The 22471-nt window shown below is 41.2% G+C and overlaps 2 protein-coding genes and 1 long non-coding RNA gene across 5 annotated transcripts in view; 1 reads left to right on the top strand and 2 right to left on the bottom strand.

Moving 5' to 3' along the window:
• LOC127355362 (uncharacterized) overlaps window positions 1-22471 on the bottom strand; it is a 126389-nt gene that overhangs the window by 85205 nt on the left and 18713 nt on the right. Inside the window, exon 7 of one of the 2 annotated variants that reach the window (XM_051386173.1) lies at window positions 6751-6768. The exons of the other annotated variant lie outside the window; for it this stretch is intronic. The gene's annotated coding sequence lies outside the window, so the exon portion shown is untranslated. Of the gene's footprint in view, window positions 1-6750; window positions 6769-22471 lie in introns of those variants that run through there. 2 annotated transcript variants of the gene reach the window in all.
• LOC127355392 (uncharacterized) lies at window positions 5-13195 on the top strand. The gene is made up of 2 exons (XR_007881750.1): window positions 5-1282; window positions 12823-13195. It is a non-coding gene; the product is annotated as an uncharacterized LOC127355392 (long non-coding RNA).
• tmem132a (transmembrane protein 132A) lies at window positions 3800-19078 on the bottom strand. Of its 2 annotated transcripts, none has more exons than XM_051386090.1 (14): window positions 18536-19078; window positions 15564-15655; window positions 14383-14609; window positions 13562-13774; window positions 13246-13445; window positions 11031-11171; window positions 10650-10913; window positions 10394-10546; window positions 9356-9551; window positions 9118-9261; window positions 7339-7541; window positions 6822-7041; window positions 6509-6700; window positions 3800-6400 (listed from the first exon to the last, which is right to left on the bottom strand). In XM_051386090.1, exons 1-14 carry the CDS (start codon window positions 18589-18591, stop codon window positions 5447-5449), a joined length of 3255 nt encoding a protein of 1084 aa, XP_051242050.1. In that variant the 5' UTR covers window positions 18592-19078; the 3' UTR covers window positions 3800-5446. The 2 variants fall into 2 exon arrangements, with proteins under 2 accessions (XP_051242050.1, XP_051242052.1); XM_051386092.1 differs by having other exon boundaries at window positions 18857-19077.

Here is a 22471-nt window from a genome sequence, read left to right on the forward strand (position 1 = left end):
GCGTTGTTATAGTCATTGTATTCATTTAATGCAGCTTTAAGTGCAGACTGATTTGAAAGTCAGCACTGCAGTTTCAGCAAATATGAATGTTTTATTTTATATATATTTTTAAAAAAGTAACCTACTGCAGCTTTAAGGTTCCATTCCATTCCGGTCCGAGTCTGGGTCCTGCTATTGTGCACTACTCTGCCGCACTTAATGAACAAACCCTTGGTAACATCTGTGTTTACCCTCTTAGTTTATGTCAAAATGGCTGCTGTGAAAAAGGTTTGTAAGCCGACTTACATTAAAAACAAAATCTGACATGATTTTCACTGTGATGCTTTTATTTCTCCAAATGTCTTCAAGTTGATCTGCTGGATCACAGCAGCCATTTTGGCATATAATAGTAGGGTAAACACAGGTGTTACCAATGATACTAATAAAGGTTCCGTTCCATTTTTTCAAAAAGATCTATTGTTGGTAGTAATGTCATTTATACTTGACTCGCGCTAAATGGGATAAACAGCTGCCCGGCCTTCCTCTAACTTGTTAGACAGGTGTGCCACCGCCAGTTAACCTCCCGACTGCAAACACACATGTCCTCATCTTTTGCCCTCTTTATACGTCCCACCACACCACGAGCCTTCGTCGGCGCCCGGGTTTGGGAACCGTTGTTTGAAATGATTTTGTACTGTGAACACATCAAGTATATTTTGTTAATATGTACAATAAACATTTTATGAGGCACAAAGAAAGGATCTCAACCCTCATCCTTGTTAGCTAAGTTCTACCAGCGTACATTGTTGGGGTGGTCTTTTGTCATTAATGGTCACAGCAATAAAATAAGACTCCATCTGGTACATATTATCCATAAAAGGTGGCCTGAGCACGTGTGTTAGCCATTGCCTGGAGCATGTCAGTGTGGTTTTGCCTCTGCTAAATTGGCAAATTACCCGGCAGGTGACAGAAATGCACTAGGAATAACAATCTATGCACTTTGTTTTTTACTGAAGTACCACAGAATTATTCATTGTTGCAGGGTGCATTATTTTGGAATGGCAAGATTTTCTGTTTACAGTACATGACACATTGCAACACAAAAAAATGTACTGTATGCATACAGATGTGCATATTGACTTTCCCCAGTAAACCTTTACCTGCTGTTGAAATCTGAATGGAGCTCAGTGCAGCAGTCAGTGGCAACAAAAGAGTACAATAAAACAGATTTGTATTTGTCCCATTAATGCATGTTACTAACTTCACTTCTTCCCCGGAGTTCTTGTGCTTTCTCGTCTCGCAGGTTCTCATGGATCCTGGTGGAGCCTCCTGCCATGGTCCTGCTTGACTGCCATTGCCAATATCACTGATATTATTGTTATTATTATTATTAATATTATTACTACAGTTACTGTTGTTGCTGTTGTCACTGCTCGTTGTCCCCCATCATTGCTGTTGTCATGTTCATCATCATCAGTCACTACTATTAGTGTAGTTGTTGCTCCTGTTGCTGCTGTGCACCTGTCTGTCTCTCTCTCTCTCTCTCTCTCTCTCTCTCTCTCTCTCTCTCTCACCCCAACTGATCGAGACAGACGACCACCCACCTAGAGCCGAAGGATCTGTCCTAGGTTTCTGCCTTTTAACAGGCAGTTTTTCCTTGCCCTTGTAACCAAGGTCTTGCTCATGGTGGTACTGTTGGGTCTCTGTAATTAATGTTATAAAGAGTTTGGTCTAGACCTGCTCTATTTGAAAAGTGTCCTGAGATAACTTCTGTTATGAATTGGAGCTATACAAATAAAATTGAATTGAATTGAACTGAATTATTTAGAAACATTTCCATGTTTAACTGCTATGGTGAAAAACGTCTAAACATTCTGACAGTGTTTCATTTTGGTGGCCTTTACCAATTTACTGACACAATAACTCAGTTTTGAAGCATGAATTAAATGTTTTGGGTGAATTACTACTGTTTGCACACAGGCAGTAGAGTTGTGAGGTCCCATGAAACAGCTGTGACAGTTGCATTTACAGTTTAGAGAATGTCAGGAAAAACTCATTGTCAGCTGAACTAAACAAACACATGGTTTCCCTAGTGGAGGTGTACTTGCCAGCATGGACATTAATGTTCAAAATATTATTTATCATAAAACCAGCCTGAATAATAATGATCAGTTTCCCTTGACATGTCTGTCTTCCTATGGGCCATGTGGTCGTGGTGATGTCCTTGTTTTGTCTCTCTCCAACCTTTAAAATATCTGGTTGAGATCTAGTGACTGCAAATGTTTATGATTCCATATTTATTTTACCTGAGTATAAAGAGCTAATTACAACAGTTGCTCAACATGCAGCTCCATATACTATACTGCTACTACTACTATACTATAAGTAGTATTTCGGTGGAATAAAGCTTTAAAAAAGGAATGTAGTATTGGGGTATCTTCCGGCTACAACAAGTGTCAAATGGACTCCGCCTCCTCGGCGCACACCGGCGTCGAAAAGGTGCGGCCCCACTACAACGCCCGTGAGTCGACCACTTTAGTATGTAAAAAAGACGTTTCTAGCTAAATGTCACTCTGTAGCAGTTCGGGTTTCCCTCTTCAGCCAAAAGTGTCCTTTTCCAAGTCCTATATAAGGACTGTGGTCAGTTTGATCGTCCATAGATGTGCGCGCGAAGCCCGTTTTATGTTTGTGAATCTACTGTTAAAATATATAGTGATACTATGTAGTGAAGAATAAGTATTTATAGGGAATCTATATTTTAGTAGTTCAAACAGAATCGCAGCTGTACTGTACTAAAACGACTGGATTTAATTTAAAGGAGAAGAAAACGGTTAGCAGAGGATGGTTTCGATCCATCGACCTCTGGGTTATGGGCCCAGCACGCTTCCGCTGCGCCACTCTGCTCACGGGAATCATACCGTGAATATCTTACTACTTAATGTTGGACACTGTCCGTGACTGACTGAATGTCTGGTTATATGACTGAGTCTCTACTACTTGCTGTCATGTCAAATGAGTGTGATGCTTCTTTTTCTTATCTGGCTCTCCATATTAAGTTTGGTGTCTCTATACGCCACTAGAAGGCATGACGAGCTAATGTTTTTGTTATGGTATTGCTATAAAGAACACAAACAGTAGGCTTTTATCTAGTTCAAATTAAGCTGTCACTACATTGCAGGTGGAACATTTGAATTATATGTGTTTGTTTATTCTTAAAATATATTAAAATTGTATACTGTGTAGTTTGTATTAATATTTATGGCTTTTACAGTATATACTGAAAAACACGCACAATTTCTGGAGTGTATTTCTCACACACATTTGTCCATTCAGAATTTACATTTTCAGAACAGTTCACACGCAGGCTGAAAATCGCTTTGCAAAAAAGCACATCATAGTATGAATTGTATCCTTTTCTCCAAAGATGATTTTACAAGAGATAACAAACCCTGCTGCACTCTGCATCTGCATCTTTTTACACTTTTTTCAGATGCACTGTTCTGTGAATTCTGTGAAATGTTTCTATATTAATTGTATTCTTGTGTGCTGGTCGTTCCATGCCTATGAACTGTTGTCAACATGTAAAGCCCAATTCAGACCAGTTCAGATCGTCTGGTTGTATTGGTGTGAACTGGCAGGATTTCAGAATGTTACAGACCAGGGCGCTGCAAGTAGTTGCAAGTCTTTGGTCTGAACTGGGCTTAATACCCACAGTAAGCACAGAGACTAGACTAATTCAGATATTCATTATGATGCAGCTTTCGTACTGCATTCTTTCTTCACCAGAGAACCAATAAAGAATTTCACCCAAACTTAGAAATACTCAGAAACAAACAGTTTTATTGTACTGTATCAGTTTTTTTCACGTCATTCTTTTTGACTGAAACATAACAGCATGGCCCGCCCTATAAATAGTCTGTGAGTGACTGCAAACTCCTCTTCCTCAGGCCCTACCTTCATGGCCTCTCCCCTCAGGTGTCTTTGACCTCTTCAATCCATGCTTGCAAACAGCAACACAGAGGTGGCAGCTTTTATCAATGGATAAGTACGGTGGCCGACAAGGGCAAACGCGCCGCAAATGGAACAACGCTGCAAACACGGGAATGATGCAAAACCAAAACCACACAAACACATAAAACAAATGCAACAGAAAAATGCTGCAATCACAGAAACGAAGCAGAAGCTAAAACTTAGAAACCCAGAAAACAAATGCCAAAGAAAAATGCTGCAAATACCAAAAACACACAAAACCCCAAAACAACTGCAAAAGAGAAACACTGCAAATTCACTCCTCAAAACGGAAGTGCGCCAGGCCACCAGGGGGACCCGACCTGAGGGATGGACCAGTCTTGTGGGACCAGACCCGAAAGACATGAAGAAGAAGAAGAAGAAGAAGAAGAAGAAGAAGAAGAAGAAGAAGAAGAGGAAGAAAAAGAAGAAGAAGAAGAAGAAAGTTGGCTAAGTTTTGGAGAGGAGAGTAAAAAGGTACGTTTTCCTTTATGTCTTTTTTAAACACTTGGCCGTAATCTTTTATAATATTATAATTATAATATTTTATTATATTATTATAATTGTATTATATGTTTATAATAATATAATATTATAGAATAATATTATAATAACTTCTTCTTCATGTCTTTCGGGTCTGGTGTTTCTGTTGCTGTGTTTTTCTGTTGCATTTGTTTTATGTGTTTGTGTGTTTTTGGTTTTGCATCATTCCCATGTTTGCAGCGTTTTGCCATTTGCGGCGCGTTTGCCCTTGTCGGCCACCATAGACAAGGACTGACTGCTGATTGAAGAGTTGTGCAAAGAAGTTTCAAACAGATGCATTAGTGATTCATAACAAGTCATTTCTATCAGCTGTCAATAGATGTTTTCTTTTTGTTCAACGCGGTTAAACACAACACAACATCTGTGTTAAATGTTTTGAAAAAAGGTGTGAAAAACTGTGTGTGACATATAACATATTCTGAAAATAAAACATTCAAGTTTAGAGTTAAACATATAGTTTAACTCTAAACTACTAAGTAATTATTTAACATATTTACACTGTATGGTACGCTGGCTGCCCTCATAGGGGCTGTGAAGATTTTACAAAGTATGATTTATCAGTTTTATATGTGTCAGTGAGGCTGAATATCAATTATCTGAAAACATACTCCTCTAAGTTCCGATTTGTTCAACAGAACCAATTAAATATCAATAAATTCCATTGATGTGTGTAACTAACCACGGATAATACATGGACCAAAACACACTACCTGGATGGACTGAATAAAGACGGGATAAATGGACTGAATAAAAACTGGATAAACGGATTGAATAAAGACTGGATAGATGGACTGAATAAAGACTATTAAAACTAGCTCACTGTTATAATGCAACAATGACTGCTTCGTGTTCCTTGTGATCATTCTATCAAAGTGAGGACAGATTGTGCTGACACTAAGCTCGGCCTGCACATATATCAGCAAATGATCTCTACTTCTTTAACTTCATTGTTCTCCTCCTGCTGCTGCTTTATATTGTCTTCTGCCTTCTTCCTCTCTTCTGCCCCCCTGTCCTCTACCTCTGTCTTCTTCCTCTCCTCCTCCTCTTCTTCCTTTGCGCCTCGCTCTAGTTCTCCTTCCCTCTCCTCGTCTTTCGTAGCCCTCTTCCTGTCTCGCAGGGCGCAGGGCAGACAGTTTGCCAGGAAGAGGACAGCAGAGAGGCAGAGCAGAGAGAGGACAGCGCCCACGCCAACCTCCAGCTCTCGAGCTCCCTGCCCTTCCTCCTCCTCCAACTTCCTCTCTCTTCCTTTCTCCTGGCTCGGGGAGAAGTACACAGCGCCCTCCTCCTGGCTAGGCATCAGCACAGCTCTTTCCAGATTGTTCCGACTGACCATTCCTCCATTCCCCATCTCGTTCCAGTTCCTGTTAGTCATCTTCCCACTCATTTTGTTGTAGTAGTCACTGCTTACATTCCCACTTTCGTCCTCGTCAAAGTTCGACACATAGATATCGCTCTCGGACTCCACCAGTGTGTCTGAAATGTCAAACTCAAACACCTCACCCTCCTCATTCGTGTCCCCAACTGGCTGCAGGAAGCCCAGGTCTAGGTTGACTCTTATCCAACCAGATCCTCTCGCCAGCCTCCTAGTCCCACTTCCTCCTCCTCCGTTGTCCACCCAATCCCCGTCTCCTTCACTGATAGAGTTGGAGGTGATTGGTTGGTCAGCACAGATCGAAACCAAAAGTTCTGCACGAAGTAAGGGCCCGCCTCCATCGCCCTTTGCAAAGATGCGTTGGCTGGGACCAGGCGTCACCACAACCACGGTCTCAGCCAATGAGGAGAGACGCAGGAAAAAGGGAAGGTCGCTGAAGGAGGAAAGGAGGGAGGCTGTGTCGTCACTGAACTGGAGCCAGACGCTAATGGACGCCTCCTGGAGAGACAGGACAGGATATGGATTGAAAGATATCTTGCTTTGAGAATGTACAGTGCCTGCACTCTGAAGCATTCACACATCACAAATCAACCTCTCTTCTCTCACCTGGTGATGGTTGTACAGGATGTTGTAGGCTGTCACTGTTGTTGTGATGATGGAAGGGTGGGCGGGGCTTGCCGCCACTGACATGCCAAGTCCGCTGACCAGCTGTACAGACAGATCCCCGGGGGTGACGGGGTCGGAGGTCACAGTGATGTCACATCTGCCCAGCACACCATCCCACTGCTCAGAGATGATCTGAGAGAAAGAGAGAGAGAGAGAGAGAGAGAGAGGATGATAATGATGAGGATGATGATGATGATGATGATGCTCAGTAAGTGAAGATTTCCAACTGAATTGATGTCCAACTATCACCTACATGGAGTGATGTCTTTCCTGGTCGTAAACCAATCAGGTTGTTCTGGGTGCCGAGGGAAGCCACTCGAGGGTCTTCTATTCTCATTAACTTAATGACCAGCTCGGTAACATCCACAAACCAATCAGATGAGCCCAGGAGGTATGTGGGTCTGCTGCGGGAGTCCTGAGCTGTGAACTGAGTCAGGACCTGGATTGAGGAGCGCTGATACACTGGCACACACCTGAGGAGACAGGACATACATGAGGACCTAAAGGTCTTAACATATGTCTGTGTGTGTGAGATAATACACAGATGCATATGGTCATACTTGTGTTACCAATCCATCAGATAATATATCAATGGTTATTAATGGTAACCCTGAGGATTGTTAAAGCTTTCAGGCCTTAAAGGTTTGCTATGGAGTTTCTGACCACTAGCAGTGAGTGGGAAACACTGCACATGTAGAGAAACACACAATCAAAGGCCTGTAAAGAGGCTAAATAAACCACAGTGAAGACACACTGAGGCTGTCTCCTACCCTTTCTCTGTGAAGTGGTTCCACCCATCAATGGCATTTAGAACAGGGTCTGCCAAGGAAACCCGCAGGGGCACTGAAGGAGCCCACACCTCCAGACATACAGAGCCATGGAGCGCGCCCAGAAGAAACTCCACCACTGCACAGGTATTACCCAATCCCGATTCGCTGCCATCCACGAAGAGGGTGGAGCAATCGCTGGACACCTGTAGTTAGGATGGAGACAGACAGAGGACAAGAGCAAAAACTGGTGATAAAAGGACATACATACATGTATAGTAAGTCAATCATAACATTAGAGAAGATGAGTTTATTAGTGTTTGCCGTGTTCTAAAGCTGCAGTAATCCATATTTTTATATCAACGATGACTCTAACAATAATGTGTAATGTGTTGCTCATAATGACAAACGTACGGAGAATTACAACCAACTCTGCAGTTCCCTTCATCTCTACTGTAACTGCCCCTGGTCCCTATGATCGTACTTGTTTTGGCCCACCTCTGCTTCCTCCTTCCAGGTTCTCTCTGATTGCCTGGTCCCTCCCACCTCACCTGGGAGCCTAATGCTGAGTTACAAGCATGTCCAGATGCTCCGTGCATTGTCCGAAACTTTGGGGATGTACAACAAAGTATTCTGTGTATAAGCAAGAAGTCGACGAGTTTTAACAGCATGCCAACATGGATTCACACACTGAGCTCGTTTTTGCTGAAGAAGAATTTAGCTGCTAATGGCTTTTAAAACGATAAAGGGGACGCAAGAGGAGATGGTCTGTCTGTCCCTTACGTCCCTTATACCCGTATTGTGAGGTGCATGCTTTTTTTCTGATTGCTGCACACATGTAAATAAAAATAAACTATGTAGGCTAACAGGAGCAGCTATCTCTGTTTTATTCCTTAGGGAAGTCTAGTGCCTGAAGCCTGGTGTACATATAATTTTTTTTTCCTTGCAGGAGAATTTTAATAAGTTCACAAAATATGCAAAACCCCCTCTTCCACAATATGGTAATGAAGGCATTTTCCTAATCCTGTTCTTGAGAAGAGAGATCTCAAGATACTTCATCACAATAGCCTAGTCTAATGCCTTTTAAGGAGGGAATTTATAAAGATATATCACAGGCATTCACAGAACGTTTTGTGGTCCATCTTGCTTAGTGACTAGTTCAACTTTGTACTTTTAACACGTTTAAATCTTTCTGTAGCTTTGACATAGTGTGACAGATATATCCCCCAGGAGTTGGTGGAGACCAAAACAGAGCTAAAAGGAGAGTGACTAATGTGGCAACTCCAACTGAATGCTAATGTTGCTCTATGTCTGCCGGATGTGTAAATGTGTAAGCAACTGTTTGGTAGCTAATTAGCAACTGTTTGGTAGCTAATTAGCCACAACAAGTTCATAGGGTGGTTGTATGTTGGATGTTGTGTTTACAGTTTGTTGAGCAGCCCCAGAGTAGACAAAAAAATGTGTTACTGCAGATTTAGCCAACTTTAATTACCGAATATATCCATGACAGCAAACAACCTCTGTCCTCTAGGAAAGGTCACTACTACAGGCTACTGTTGCTTATCTAGTTAACCTATGCAACCTGTCCCTGCTTCCAGTCTATATGCTAAGCTAGGATAAAGTTCAAGTACTAGTTCATTCTTGGCGTTTTTAAAATCGTTGTCTGAGATCAAAGAAGATCCTTGAACATGGGTAAAATTGTTGTTGTTGAGTGATCTTTAAGTTAACCTTTTACATGAAATTATATTTATTTAGCGGAAACTTTTATTAAAAAAAGTGAACCTTGATAGTGTTTTCATTGGTGGAGTGACACGTGACTGCAGAGGTGACATCCGACACCTTCCCATCACGACTTATGGCCAGCACGATGACAGGAAGTGACACCGGCTGGTTTGTCAGTATGGCTGTGTTGATGATCGTGTTACTCTGACGAATCAGAAACACACAGTATATTTAATCAGATTATATGGACCGTTAAAGATTTGAGACATTCTAGGGGTTGAATAAATGAATGAAGCACCTCTGTTATGGGAGCGATTCCAAAGATGTGTCGATCAGCGAATGAGAAGATGCTCATTGCTTCCCTGCGTGGCGATAGGGGTTTACTATGCCCGGAGTACTCCACCCACCAGTTAGCAGGCACCGCCATTGCAACACCAAAGCTCTGCCTCAGGCCATCGACTGACAGACACACCACCTGCTGGAGGAGAGTGGGGCTGCGGGGGGACAGAGATTGTTGCACTCAGTTGAAATAGTCATCATTCTGACACATACAGCTTTACGATCACTGAGGGTGTGCTTGTTGGATTGTCAGTTTCTGAAAGTTCTTTGTGTGTTTTTTTTATATATGTATCCTTTTTGCTGTCTGGATGGTTAAATGCGATGAAAACGTTTTTGATGACGACTGTATTTTCCAAAGGTATGGACTTTTCGAGTCAGACTTGAGCCACAAATTTGATGACTTTAGACTCGACTTGACAAAATCCAAAAACATGTGCAACTCTACTTGGACTTCAACAACAATGACTCGTGACTTCACTTGGACATTTCTCCATACAGTAGATGAGTAACGACCAGTTTGTGGAATTTGAAACTTAATACCACTCACAGTGGTTTCTGACAAGCTGGGAATGAGCACTACGATGTAGTGTTTTCATGCGATATGGCTAAAGTCTAAGAGAAGTCACAAGTCATTACTGCTAAAGTTCAAGTCGATTTGCAAGTCTTTTTTGATTTTGTCAAGTCCAAACATCAAAATTGTGATTTGAGTCCAAATCATTACATTTGTTTAGGACTCAAAACTCAAAGTTTAGGATCTGGGACTTGACTTGAGACTTGTCAGCCTTGACTTGGAATTTGAGTGCAAAAACTTGAGCCTTCCTTGTGACTTGCAACAATAATGACTTGGTCCCACCTCCAAAAGATGGTATTTTCCGACGTTGGAGGTGTCGTTCTCAGTTATCAGTGGATTACCTAAATGAACTCCCTCCGTCTGCCTGTCTTCATTTAATGGCTCACTGACGCACTGAACAGAGGTGGAATCAAGCTCTTGACCTACTTGTGTGTGTGCTTGGGTGTGCTGTGTTTGTGGCAGAGGATAGACACCACGTCGTGTTTGGAGCCTTGGCTTTTCTCCAGGGTCACAGTCCACAGGTCAGAGGTCAGAGTTCTCTGAGCCACCATCGACACCAAGCCCTTCTTCACCTTCAGCCTGAAGACAGATTTTGATTGTAAAACTATAAGAATTAGTTTATCCAGAGTGTGAAAGACAGCAATTAAAGAATGTGAAAGGGTTGTACTAATTTTGTGTTTACCTTATGATGACAAAGTCAGAGCTAAAGTTGGCTCTCAGATTCACAGACACCCTGAGTGGCTGTCCTATCAGGACCGGGCCCCTGTGATAGCGAATCACCACATTGGAGTCCAAGCTAAGCTCCTCCTCTTCCTGCCCATTCAAACAGGTTCCTTCTTGTTTGATCCTGCTCTCCTCTCTTTCTTTCTCTTCCTCCTCCTTCAGTGTCACTGCTTTGATGTGGAAAAGCTGTCTCTGGGACTGAGCCTCTCTGTCCTCTACACATCTGGATTGACGGTCAATGGGTTCAAGGAGATTGACAGATGTTGGGGAACGACAAACAGAAATGAATGAATAGCATTGAAAAAAACTCAGAAGTCAAAGAGTATCTCTCACCACATACCCTTGTGGCGTCAGTCCTCGGTTGTCCACGGTGTCAATGGAGGAGTAGTAAAGCTGTATTTGGTTTCTCGTGGGGCCACGTTGGTATCTAAGGGCCTGTGGAACATCCCCCTGGGTGTCCCCACCAACATCTGAATAGTATCTGAATGAAGGCAAACATTAATCTCACACAGGCAACTGATAAAGGATCATCATCACCCACAACTCATTAAGGAAAACAAGGATCAGTGGAAACTCCTACAAACACATCTGTCCATGCACAGTTTTCATGTTATAACCGTACCAGTTCCTGTCCAAATACAGTGGGCTCCATGCAACAACATTCTCCTATCCACTTTGCAAACCCTCACTTTTTTTGTTTGCCAGTATGTGGCCTTTGTTCTCGACTTTTCTTTGCCTCATTGTGTTGCATCAAGCTCTAATGGTTACATGGATTAAGTAATGGGCTCCCGCCTGAGACCTCCTGAGTCCGGAGACTGGAGAAAACACCAATATACCAAATACCAGCACCAATCACGGGGAAGGCCAATCAAAAAATAAATTAAAAAAAAATACCAAGTTATGGCATATATATATATAGGTATCAAAACACAACCCTTCTTATTTTCAGATGATTGTACACTAATAAAAACATTGAATATTATATTCCAATTCTCACAATAACACATTCATATAATGATCTATTCCAAGTGAGTTTACTGAAATCTTAAAGAATCTTTAATAAATACTACAGTTAGTCATGGAGTTCCACAAGGTTCTGTACTTGGACCAATACTATTTACTTTATATATGCTCCCTTTAGGCAACATTATTAGGAATCACTCCATTAACTTCCACTGTTATGCAGATGACACACAGTTATATCTATCGATTAAGCCCAATGAAATTAATCAATTATCTAAATTACAAACAAAATTCTTGTTCTTGGCCCCAAAAACCTTAAAGACTCACTGTCTGAAGATATAGTTACTCTAGATGGCATTAACTTGGCCTCTAGCACCACTGTCAGGAATCTTTGAGTTATCTTTGATCAGGATTTGTCATTTAACTCCCACATAAAGCAAACCTCCGGGACTGCCTTCTTTCATTTACGTAATATTACAAAAATTAGACACATCCTATCACAGACAGATGCAGAAAAACTAATCCATGCATTTGTTACTTCAAGGCTGGATTACTGCAACTCTTTGTTATCAGGTTGCCCCAATAAGTCCATTAAAACGCTCCAATTAATTCAGAACGCTGCAGCACGAGTACTGACAGGAACTAGAAAAAGAGATCACATCTCTCCTGTACTAGCTTCTCTGCACTGGCTCCCTGTAAAATGTAGAATAGAATTTAAAATCCTCCTCCTCACCTATAAAGCTCTTCATGGTCAGGCCCCTTCATATCTGAAAGAGCTCATAGTACCCTATTACCCCACTAGAACACTACGTTCTCTGAATGCTGGGCTACTTGTGGTTCCTATAGTCTCTAAAAGTAGAACAGGAGCCAGAGCCTTCAGTTACCAAGCTCCTCTCCTGTGGAATCAGCTTCCAGTTGTGGTTCGGGAGGCAGACACCCTCTCCACATTCAAGAGTAGGCTTAAGACATTCCTCTTTGATAAAGCTTATAGTTAGGGCTGGATCAGGTGAGTCCTGAACCATCCCTTAGTTATGCTGCTATAGGCCTAGACTATCGGGGGATTTCCCATGGTGCACTGAGCTCCCCTCTTCCTCTCTCTTTCTGTCCCATTAATGCATGTTACTAACTTCACTTCTTCCCCGGAGTTCTTGTGTTTTCTCGTCTCGCAGGTTCTTATCGATCCTGGTGGAGCCTCCTGCCATGGTCCTGCTAGATTGCCATTGCCAATACTGTTGTTGCTGTACACCTGTCTGTCTGTCTGTCTGTCTGTCTGTCTGTCTCTCTCTCTCTCTCTGTCTCTCTCTCTCTCTCACCCCAACTCGACCACCCACCTAGAGCCGAAGGATCTGTCCTAGGTTTCTGCCTTTTAACAGGCAGTTTTTCCTTGCCCTTGTCGCCAAGTGCTTGCTCATGGTGGTACTGTTGGGTCTCTGTAAATAATGTTATAAAGAGTTCGGTCTGGACCTACTCTATTTGAAAAGTGTCCTGAGATAACTTCTGTTATGAATTGGCGCTATACAAATAAAATTGAATTGAATTGAATTGAATTGAATTGAAAGGAATAATGAAAATAAAAGTGTTTAAGATCTCACCCCAGGGAAGGAGAAGTTGCGTGATGACGCTTGACAGAGTTACTGGGATGATGTCCACCCTGTGGCCATTGCCGCTTCTGCACCCGGCGACGAGAGTGAATGTACCACTTGTCCACATCCTGATGTGACTGGTTGGCATGTTGTTCCTTGAACCATTCACTGGGCAGTGTCAGAGTTACCACACACAGCCCTAGAGGAGGCTGGGAAACAGGAAAGAGACAGAGAGACAAAAAGAGAAGCAGAGGGACATACTGAAGTGATTGAGAGAGAAAGATGGAGAGAAAACACAAAGGTTGAGAGAGAATCTGGTTTTCACCTGTGTGACACAGAAGGCCTTGTGCTCTTCTGTCTCCTTGAAGGCATGCAGGGTGATGCAGGTCCCTCGGGTGCTCGTGTCACCCCACTTGTGGAACAGCGTCCTCACGTTGAACTTCTCCTGCCCTCCCTCATCCCTCTCTCTCTCCACATGCTCGGAAAGGACGGAGACGGACAGAGGGGGAGAGAGAGGGAGGACAGGCTCTGATATGAGCTGTGGAAAGAGGAGAAAGGTACGTAGCTAGTTAGCTTCATCCGTTGATTGGACTTGACCCTTCCTAAGTCCCGCCCCTTTTTTGCTCTGTGCTCCAATAACATAAACTCAACATAATAAGTTGAGCAAACCTCGGTCAAATTTCTCCTTTCCTATACTTAGATATGCTATGTGCTAGCCTAATCTATATTGAAAAAGACAACCACCTTTTGAAGATGGTTAGTTACAGCTGAAAACTAATGCTAGCAAAATGTTAAACCAAACTCAATTTTGAAGATGGTTAAATGATGAAAGCGACATTCACATCCTCCTTTAACTAGGATTTTTCTAACTTTAGTTCTTAGATGTGATTAGCTACGATGAATGTAGATTAGATAACTAGCTAGCTAACCATTTATGTAAACTGCCTAGCTAGTTAGTGTTTTGCTAATATTAACTAACTCACTCAGCCTAGCACATAGCATATCTAAGTACAGAAAAGGAGAAACTGACTTGCTCAACTGTTATTGGAGCACAGAGCAAAAAGGGGCGGAACTTCAGAAGTGTCAATATACATTGCCATCTTCAGTCAACTCACCCACACATCGGTCCTCTCCATTTCTTCTTACCTGCGTTACTGAGTAAGGGCCAAATGAGGCCTGGAGGCCTGGTCTGGGGGCCCGGCCAGGTGGGGACGCCATGAACAGACTCTGGGAGAAGGAGAAGGGGCTGGAGTTGGAGAAAAGAGGGCCCAGCTCTGCCTGGGACAAAGGGAGGAACTGCCATGGAGGAGGGAGGACTGACATGTGGACTGGCAGGGAGAGGGGGAGTAAAGGCTGCAGAAGGGATGGAGGGACTGAAAAGGAAAGAGTGGAAGGAGGTGTTAGAGATTCAGGCATATTAGAAAATCAAGAAAACACAAACCTTGCTCCAAAAATATACTTAAAATGCAAATAAATAAATAATAATAATTTTCTGAAGTGAGTAATAAAAGCCATGCCCATGGGCACGGATACACAGATTACAAAACACAGATTAGGAATTTGTAAAGCGATAGTAGAGATTTTCACACAGCTCTTTTTATTTTCCTCAGTTGACCTCAGGGGGCCTCCATACAGATTAACACCTGCAGGATTCAACACAGAAACATCACAACTACTTTGGAGCCAGTCATGGCCCAGTAAGCAATATACACAGTGTGATGTGGAAACTTGAAGCCACCAGTTCACATACACCATATCAGACACTAATTATTATTCAAAGCAGAATATTAACTAAATACTAAGTGCAACATCCATCATGTAGGTTTAATATAATTGTCATCTAGTTTATTTTATTAGTTTTATCCTAAAAATTACGTTGCACTATGTGTGTTGTACTTTCCCTCTACTTAAAACGTATCAGTACATATACAACAATATATCTTTAATAAAACTAACACTATTTATTTGAGTAGTTTTAAAGTTAAATATCACATGCATGTGAATTACCTTTACCAAGAAAATTAAGTTAATCTAACAATGTAAACTCAACATGATTTTATAGGGTTCATGTTAAATAATGTTAAATGATATAAATAATAGTGTTCATTCAACTTAATAAAGTCTTAAAGTTAATTCAACTAATTCAAAGTTCTTAAGTCACTTTTATGAAGTTAGAGAAAAGCATTACTTTTTTTTTGAGTGAACAGCACTAAAGCTGGAATGAAGATTTCCACAAAGAAATACACAAGATGATGCAAAAGTCCACCCTTCTGTGACTCTCTACCAGAGGCAAAATAACAAAAACAAAACCCACAGTAAAGACTCACGTTCTATGAAAATCCAAAAGAGCGGCAGCATGCCAACTCCTCTTCTGCCCCAACGCGCACTGGCCCAGCTGACATCTGCCATCCCTGCAGACCTGATAAACACAGTATCATGACAAAACGTCACTGAGAATTAAATCAATATGAAACTATTCTGCATTAAATTTTGTCATCCAGTAGCAACATTCAGTACCAGTGCAGGAATTTTTAAAGGTGCACTGTGTAACATTTAGGGGGATCTATTGGCAGAAATGGAATATAATATTCATAAGAGTAAGTTGCCTTCTATGAAGTACGCCATGTTGAACCACCATGTTTCTACAGAACGGACAAACCAAACTCTGGCTCTAGATGGGGCCTTTCACATTTTTTGGCCACCATAGTTTCTCCTACACACTTCACAGCCCAATTTCATTCCCAGGTTGTCAAATACAGACGCCAGCGGTGCTCAGTTAATGGCAATTTGCAAATTCACCGCTAGATGCCACTAAATCCTACACACTGGTGCTTTAATTATTCAACCATATTTCCCTTACCTTTAGGACATAGGGTTAAGTTACCATGAACTCTAACGTTTACCAGGTGCCTGTGGCTGTTATATTTTACTTAATGCTGTTTCATCACTGAATGTTGAGGAAACAGTTTCCACTTGAGGTCAATTTACTCTCTTCTTCTGTAGCTTTCAACAGATCACATATTAATTCATCAGCAGATTCATTTTTGTTTCCAATTGAACTGTCAAGTTCAACTTTTAAGACATTGTGGATGGTCTTAAAAGTGCTCTAAATATTGAAAGTTTGAATAACTTTTCAATTGCAAAGGAAGACTGTGTGATACGAAAAAGTCAAATCAATTGTTTTATCAACTGATGTTTCCATATATACATGTATATTCAATTCAATTCAATTCAATTTTATTTGTATAGCGCCAATTCATAACAGAAGTTATCTCAGGACACTTTTCAAATAGAGTAGGTCTAGACCGAACTCCTTATAACATTATTTACAGAGACCCAACAGTACCACCATGAGCAAGCACTTGGAGACGGGGGCAAGGAAAAACTGCCTGTTAAAAGGCAGAAACCTAGGACAGATCCTTTGGCTCTAGGTGGGTGGTCGTCTGTCTCGACCAGTTGGGGTGAGAGAGAGAGAGAGAGAGAAATAGAGACAGACAGAGACAGAGAGAGAGACAAACAGACAGACAGGTGCACAACAACAACAGTATTGGCAATGGCAATCTAGCAGGACCATGGCAGGAGGCTCCACCAGGATCAATAAGAACCTGCGAGACGAGAAAGCACAAGAACTCCGGGGAAGAAGTGAAGTGCAAAATAGTTGCAGCCACTGTATAAATGGATTTAGTTATGGTAGCCTAATGAACTGAACTAAGCACCCCTTCCCTATTTTCAGTTTCAACAGTTTGATTGGAATCATTCATTCACACAACAGAAATATTGTTAGAAAGTGTCACTTTAAACACTAGCCAACTGTCAAAACTCTAAATAAAGTAAATCAAATGTACCCCCATTGAACATTTTGTTCAGCCATGTACCCATGGCATTGAAGTTGCATTGAACTGCATCTTATTGGTAAGTTGCACATTTAGTGAGAAACATAAGCTCTTTCTTGGTTGCAGGGAGGTGACTGCAGTTGACAATTGATCAAGCTGCAGTCATTACTATTACATATGTTCAACTTATAGTACAATTATTTAAAGAATTATGCATGACTGATATTTATTTATTTGAGAGCTTACAGTCAGGGTTGGATATACAGTCAGGGCGTCCTGGATGTAGAGGCCTGATGTGGTCTAAAAAAAGTTAGAGCTAAGTGGGAAAGTTAATTCTTAGCAAATGGGTACAAGCGACAACTCATGTCTTCATTCTGATATGTTCAACAGAGTTTCAAACAGAAGCTATTTGTATTTGAAAGACATAACAGCCCTTATCTGTTATATGTTGTTAGATTTTTACCTATGGGGCCCCAGAAAGGCTTAGGTCAGCTCTACATATAATAACCTGTTATATAGCCTATTATTGTTATACATTGTAAAAATTGATGAGTTAGTTTAAGTCAGATTGTTTGAGGAAACTGATTGCCTTAAACTGTTTAAGTTTATTAACTCAAACTATTTAAGCATGAAAGACATTTGATTGTACCAATTCCATTCAGTTAATTGAACTTAAATATTATATTATTAAAAATTATACAAAATAAACTTTAAGAAAATGAGTCAATGGAACAAACTGGAATTATATCAGCAATACTTTAAATACCGCACAAATATAAGTGCACTCAAAACAACTGACTTGATTCAACAATACATTCTGAAATAAAAATTAGTGACTCCAATTTGTTTGGAGGATTTATTTTATGTTAACTTATTTTATTAAGATGTGTTGTCAGGTTTTACAGTGTGCAGGAAATTGATGAGAGCCATTACATGTAGCATCATGGACACTTTATAGGCTAACAGTATTTTACAAGAGTGAACATACACACACATACATTCACTCACACACCTCAGCTGGATGGAACTGGGTTAAATTCGGTCAATGTCTGTTCTGCACAGGATTAAAGACCCCACAGTAGAACACAGCTAAAAATATACAATGTGTATGTCATGTACATGTTCCCATATGACAACAATCTCTCTCTGAACAGGTCACATGATACATAAGGTGCAGACACACACTCTCTCACTCCGTTACACACGTTTACTTCACTTTTGCGGACATTGCATAGACTTACATTCATTCATTCATTAAACAAAATACATTCGGTGTGTAATGGCTACACATTTTTACAACTGGAGAATCTAAGAATCATTTTAGGCCTACGACAATGATAAATTAAAATAATATATCTTTATATATATATATATATATTTTCTTTCTTTTTTTGTCAAAGCCACAGGGAGCCAGTTGAGACAGGCTAAAGAGCTGTAAGTTGCCTTACTCCTGCTCTAACCCTTACCCTAATTTACTTGTCCCCTTTTTTAGTTTGTACACTTCTCCCTGGATCCTGTCCATACGGTAGCCTGCTGTGCTGACATTGAGTAGTTAACCAGAGCCAGAGTCTTCCAAATGCTTTTAGGTATTTGTAGTCCCCTGACCTAAGCCTAACCAGCACTTGCCTAACCCTGACCCTAAGCCTGACACTAACCCTGGCGACATAGCTTTTTTCCCCAATCAGACAAGCAAATGAACAAACTAACGGGTCTTTGGTCTGAAATGTGTCCCTGAAGGTAGCATAAGTCAGACTCACACACACGCACACTCCTGTCCTTTTACCCACCTGTATCTATTTCAGCTCCAGATTACATCTTTTCCTCGAGGCATTTTAAGCAGGTTTACAAATAAATTTCACAATGAAATAAAATGAAAATAAAATAAACAGTTATATGCTCTTTTTTGTCTCCCTCGTTCTTCTTCGCTGCTCTGCTGCTGCTATAAACCTCCTCTCTCTCTCTCTCTCTCTCTCTCTCTCTCTCTCTCCCCTCCCTCTCTGTGCCAGATTCACACAATACAGATTTATTCGTTCAAAACGGTAAATAATCCTCCTCCCCCCTCTCTCTCTGTCTGTTATGTCCCTCCTCCCTCCCATTCTTTACAATCATATTTTTTCTTCCAGGTTTTGCCTCACCCCACCCCTTTGAGTTACTCCTTTTGTCCATCCTTATCTGTTGTCCCTCCTCCCCCTCACTCTTGAACTTGTGAAATAAATGCTTTCCTTAATGCTTGACTGTGTGTGTGTGTGTGTGTGTGTGTGTGTGTGTGTGTGTTAGCACTACAGTGTCTGGATGGTGGAGAAGGAGGATTTCTCCATCACACACCAGCTATAATAGTACATATAAAGTTAGGGGTGCACATGAAGTATGTGCTGTAATTGGAAACAAACTGTTTCTCTAAGCCTCAGACAGTGTACTGTATAGCAGCTGTGCATTCAGATGATAATGTGTCATTTTAAGCTGAGCAGTTAAAGCCAAGTGCTTGTCGGAGCGGCCAACTGTAAAGTCTCTATACTGCAAATCCCATCTATAACACTGTCAGCTGGACTCGGACGAGCATGACGGCTCCACATTAGTGCTTCATTTCAGTTGTCACATGGTACGTATTGGATGGCAGCCTTTACCGGTGACCATATTATTTTCATTTATTGTAAATGATCTTGGGTAATTAAGACAAACTACCGCACTGGTAGTTTGTTCAAAAGTTAAGATGTCCTCAGTTTAATATGTTTCTCTGACAAGGAGCTGTAATTAACCCTTCCTAAGTCCTGCCCCTTTTGGAACCTCGGTCAGCTTTCTCCTTTATCGTGCCCGCCTTGTCAGAACCGGTACCGACTAATGGAGGCCAACTGATTTACAGCCAGCTCCGAACAGACACTGGGGATGAAGACACGGCCGGTTCAGGCAGGGACAGGAGGGGCATGAAACAGAGAAAGAGGAGCAAAATGGTAGCGAGTTAATTAGCTAACTAGCTAGCTAATCTACATCAATCGTTAGCAGGGTGGCCATTTCCTCCACATCATAAAGGAGGACACTTTGCATACACGGGGACACGCAAGCAGATATTTGTTTGGTATGATCCGGTTTCAAATTGTAATGTTTTTCAGATTACATAAAGGTGCATACACATACCACATAGCTAATAATAAATATACAAGATACAGCTCATGACAACGTGGCCTTCCAATTCAGATTACATAGGTCTAATAAACATCATACAGAAACTGTTCTTAATGTTTTTATCTGGATAGATAAAGGGGAAAACAAATACAGCACCTTCTGTTTCAGATGTATAGACTTTACCTATCTACATATGAGTATGAGCATTTTCAGAATTTCAGTCCAACAACCGACGTTAGCTCACGTTACGTTCTCTGTCGCTGAGAGTTTGATTGACAGCCTGGTGGTAGCAACTGGTGATCGCGAGGCGAATCAAAGGAGGACAAATGAGTGGGCCTGCAGCCGGACAGGGCATTTAAAAGCTGGACGAATGGCCACCCTAATCGTTAGCTAGCTAATCAGCTAGCATTTTGCTAACATAGCTATTAGATATATATTAGCTTACCATTAATGTACATATTCTACACTTACAGAATAATCTTTTCTGAGTATGGTGGCTGGCTGAACTGTAGCATTGTTAGTGGCACAGGTCTGCTCATTTTCAGTTTGACCCTCAAATAAAGTGATTTATTTATATAAGACTTTACTGCTTTGAAAAGTGTCCTGAGATAACTTCTGTTATGAATTGGCGCTATACAAATAAAAAAGAATTGAACTGAATTTAGATAATTGTCAACTGCTCCGGTGTCTTAAGTCACCGACCTATTACCAAATCTCCACAATTGCTTTGGTGTTTACAGTGTTATCACAACAGAGAGCACCAATGGCCAACGCAACCAGATTCAAATGAAAAGTTATAGGTGTAGCACAAAATTCTGGACCCTTTAAATATGCATTCTCTATGGACCCCTTCCCAGATCCATGGCTAGTCATTCTAGCTTCCCCCCTTACATGATATACGCTGTATACTCATAGGCCTTATCCATCGGCAGGGAACTGCACCTAGTTTTAAACCATTCGGAGCCTTTTGACCAAAAATAAATTGGTAAATTAATTCGGAACCTAAACAGTTGGTTCCCAGCTTGGGAAATATTCTAGAGGTCGTTGTGCAGCGTCCTCTGTTGATTATGCATCCAACTAAAATGGTTCCACTGAAAACTGGTGGGATTCGCGGGCTGGTTCGCTAAGGTTCCCAGAATTTTGAACTTATTTGGTGGAAAAGGGACCAGTATCCTCTGACCAATCTAAACCGTGCCAACAGGACAGCTTCTATCAGCAGACATACAAATGAATGAATGAATGAATGAATGAATGAAACCTTTATTGCCCTTTTGGAATTTTACTGCTTAATCATCTTCATACTCACTGCCCAAAAAACTATAAACAATTCATAATTAAAGAGATAAATATTACTATATATTTCTCTCTCATCGCTGTCCTCTTGCTGTGACAGCTGTGTGTATGTTTGTGTGTATGTGTGTGTGTGTGTGTGTATATGGTGAGAGTGGTAATAGAGGAGCAGAAGGGGCTTAGAGGACAATGGATCCGACAAAGAGAAGAGCTTAACAGAGGAGATACAGAAAAAAATGAAAAACAGCATCAAAATTTCACTAAACAAACCTCCACCTACTCACACTGCCACCATACTTATAACACAGTCCATTCATTCAGCAGTGCTCTGTATTTCCATTACACTAAGGGTATAATAATCAAAAGTTTATGACAAGATGTCGTACAAATGCTCAGTATTACAAGACTATATCCTCTGATAGAGTAAAGTAGAATAAAGTTGGACATTTCAATAGCTATAGTAACAAGTCTTGTTCTAGCTGGGAAACACTGTTACTGCGACAATAAACATGTTTTTTAGGGTGTCAATTAGCCGCATTAGAAATCGCTAACTAACTAGCTGGCTGGCTAGCTGACCTATTTACCGACGTAGTAAACGGCATCAAAGCAGAAAGGAAGTGGTAAAGCCTCTTGCTTGTTTTTATTGGCTGTCTGGGCCAAGTGTGGCGACGTCGAGTGGCTCTGTGCTTTGTGCTGAAAGTTGAAAATGTTGCAACATCTGCACATGTCAACTACATTATGGAACAGTAAGAATTAAACTAAGGTTAAGGTTTGGAAGGTTAGGGTTAGACATTATCAAGGTATTAAGTGTCTCTGCTGATACTTATTGAGCTGCAGGGGAGTCCTGACCTGTTTGAAGTAGCCCGGAGATGGCAATTGTGGAGAGATATTTTGGAAACACTCATGACAATGAGTTATTTGAAAATGTCGTTTTTGCAAGAAACAAATAATATTTGAGGCTGACCTTGTGTGAGATGTGTGTCTGCAGAAAC

Source organism: Dicentrarchus labrax, unplaced genomic scaffold (genome assembly GCF_905237075.1).
Source record: "Dicentrarchus labrax unplaced genomic scaffold, dlabrax2021, whole genome shotgun sequence".
Classification (NCBI taxonomy): Eukaryota; Metazoa; Chordata; class Actinopteri; family Moronidae; genus Dicentrarchus; species Dicentrarchus labrax.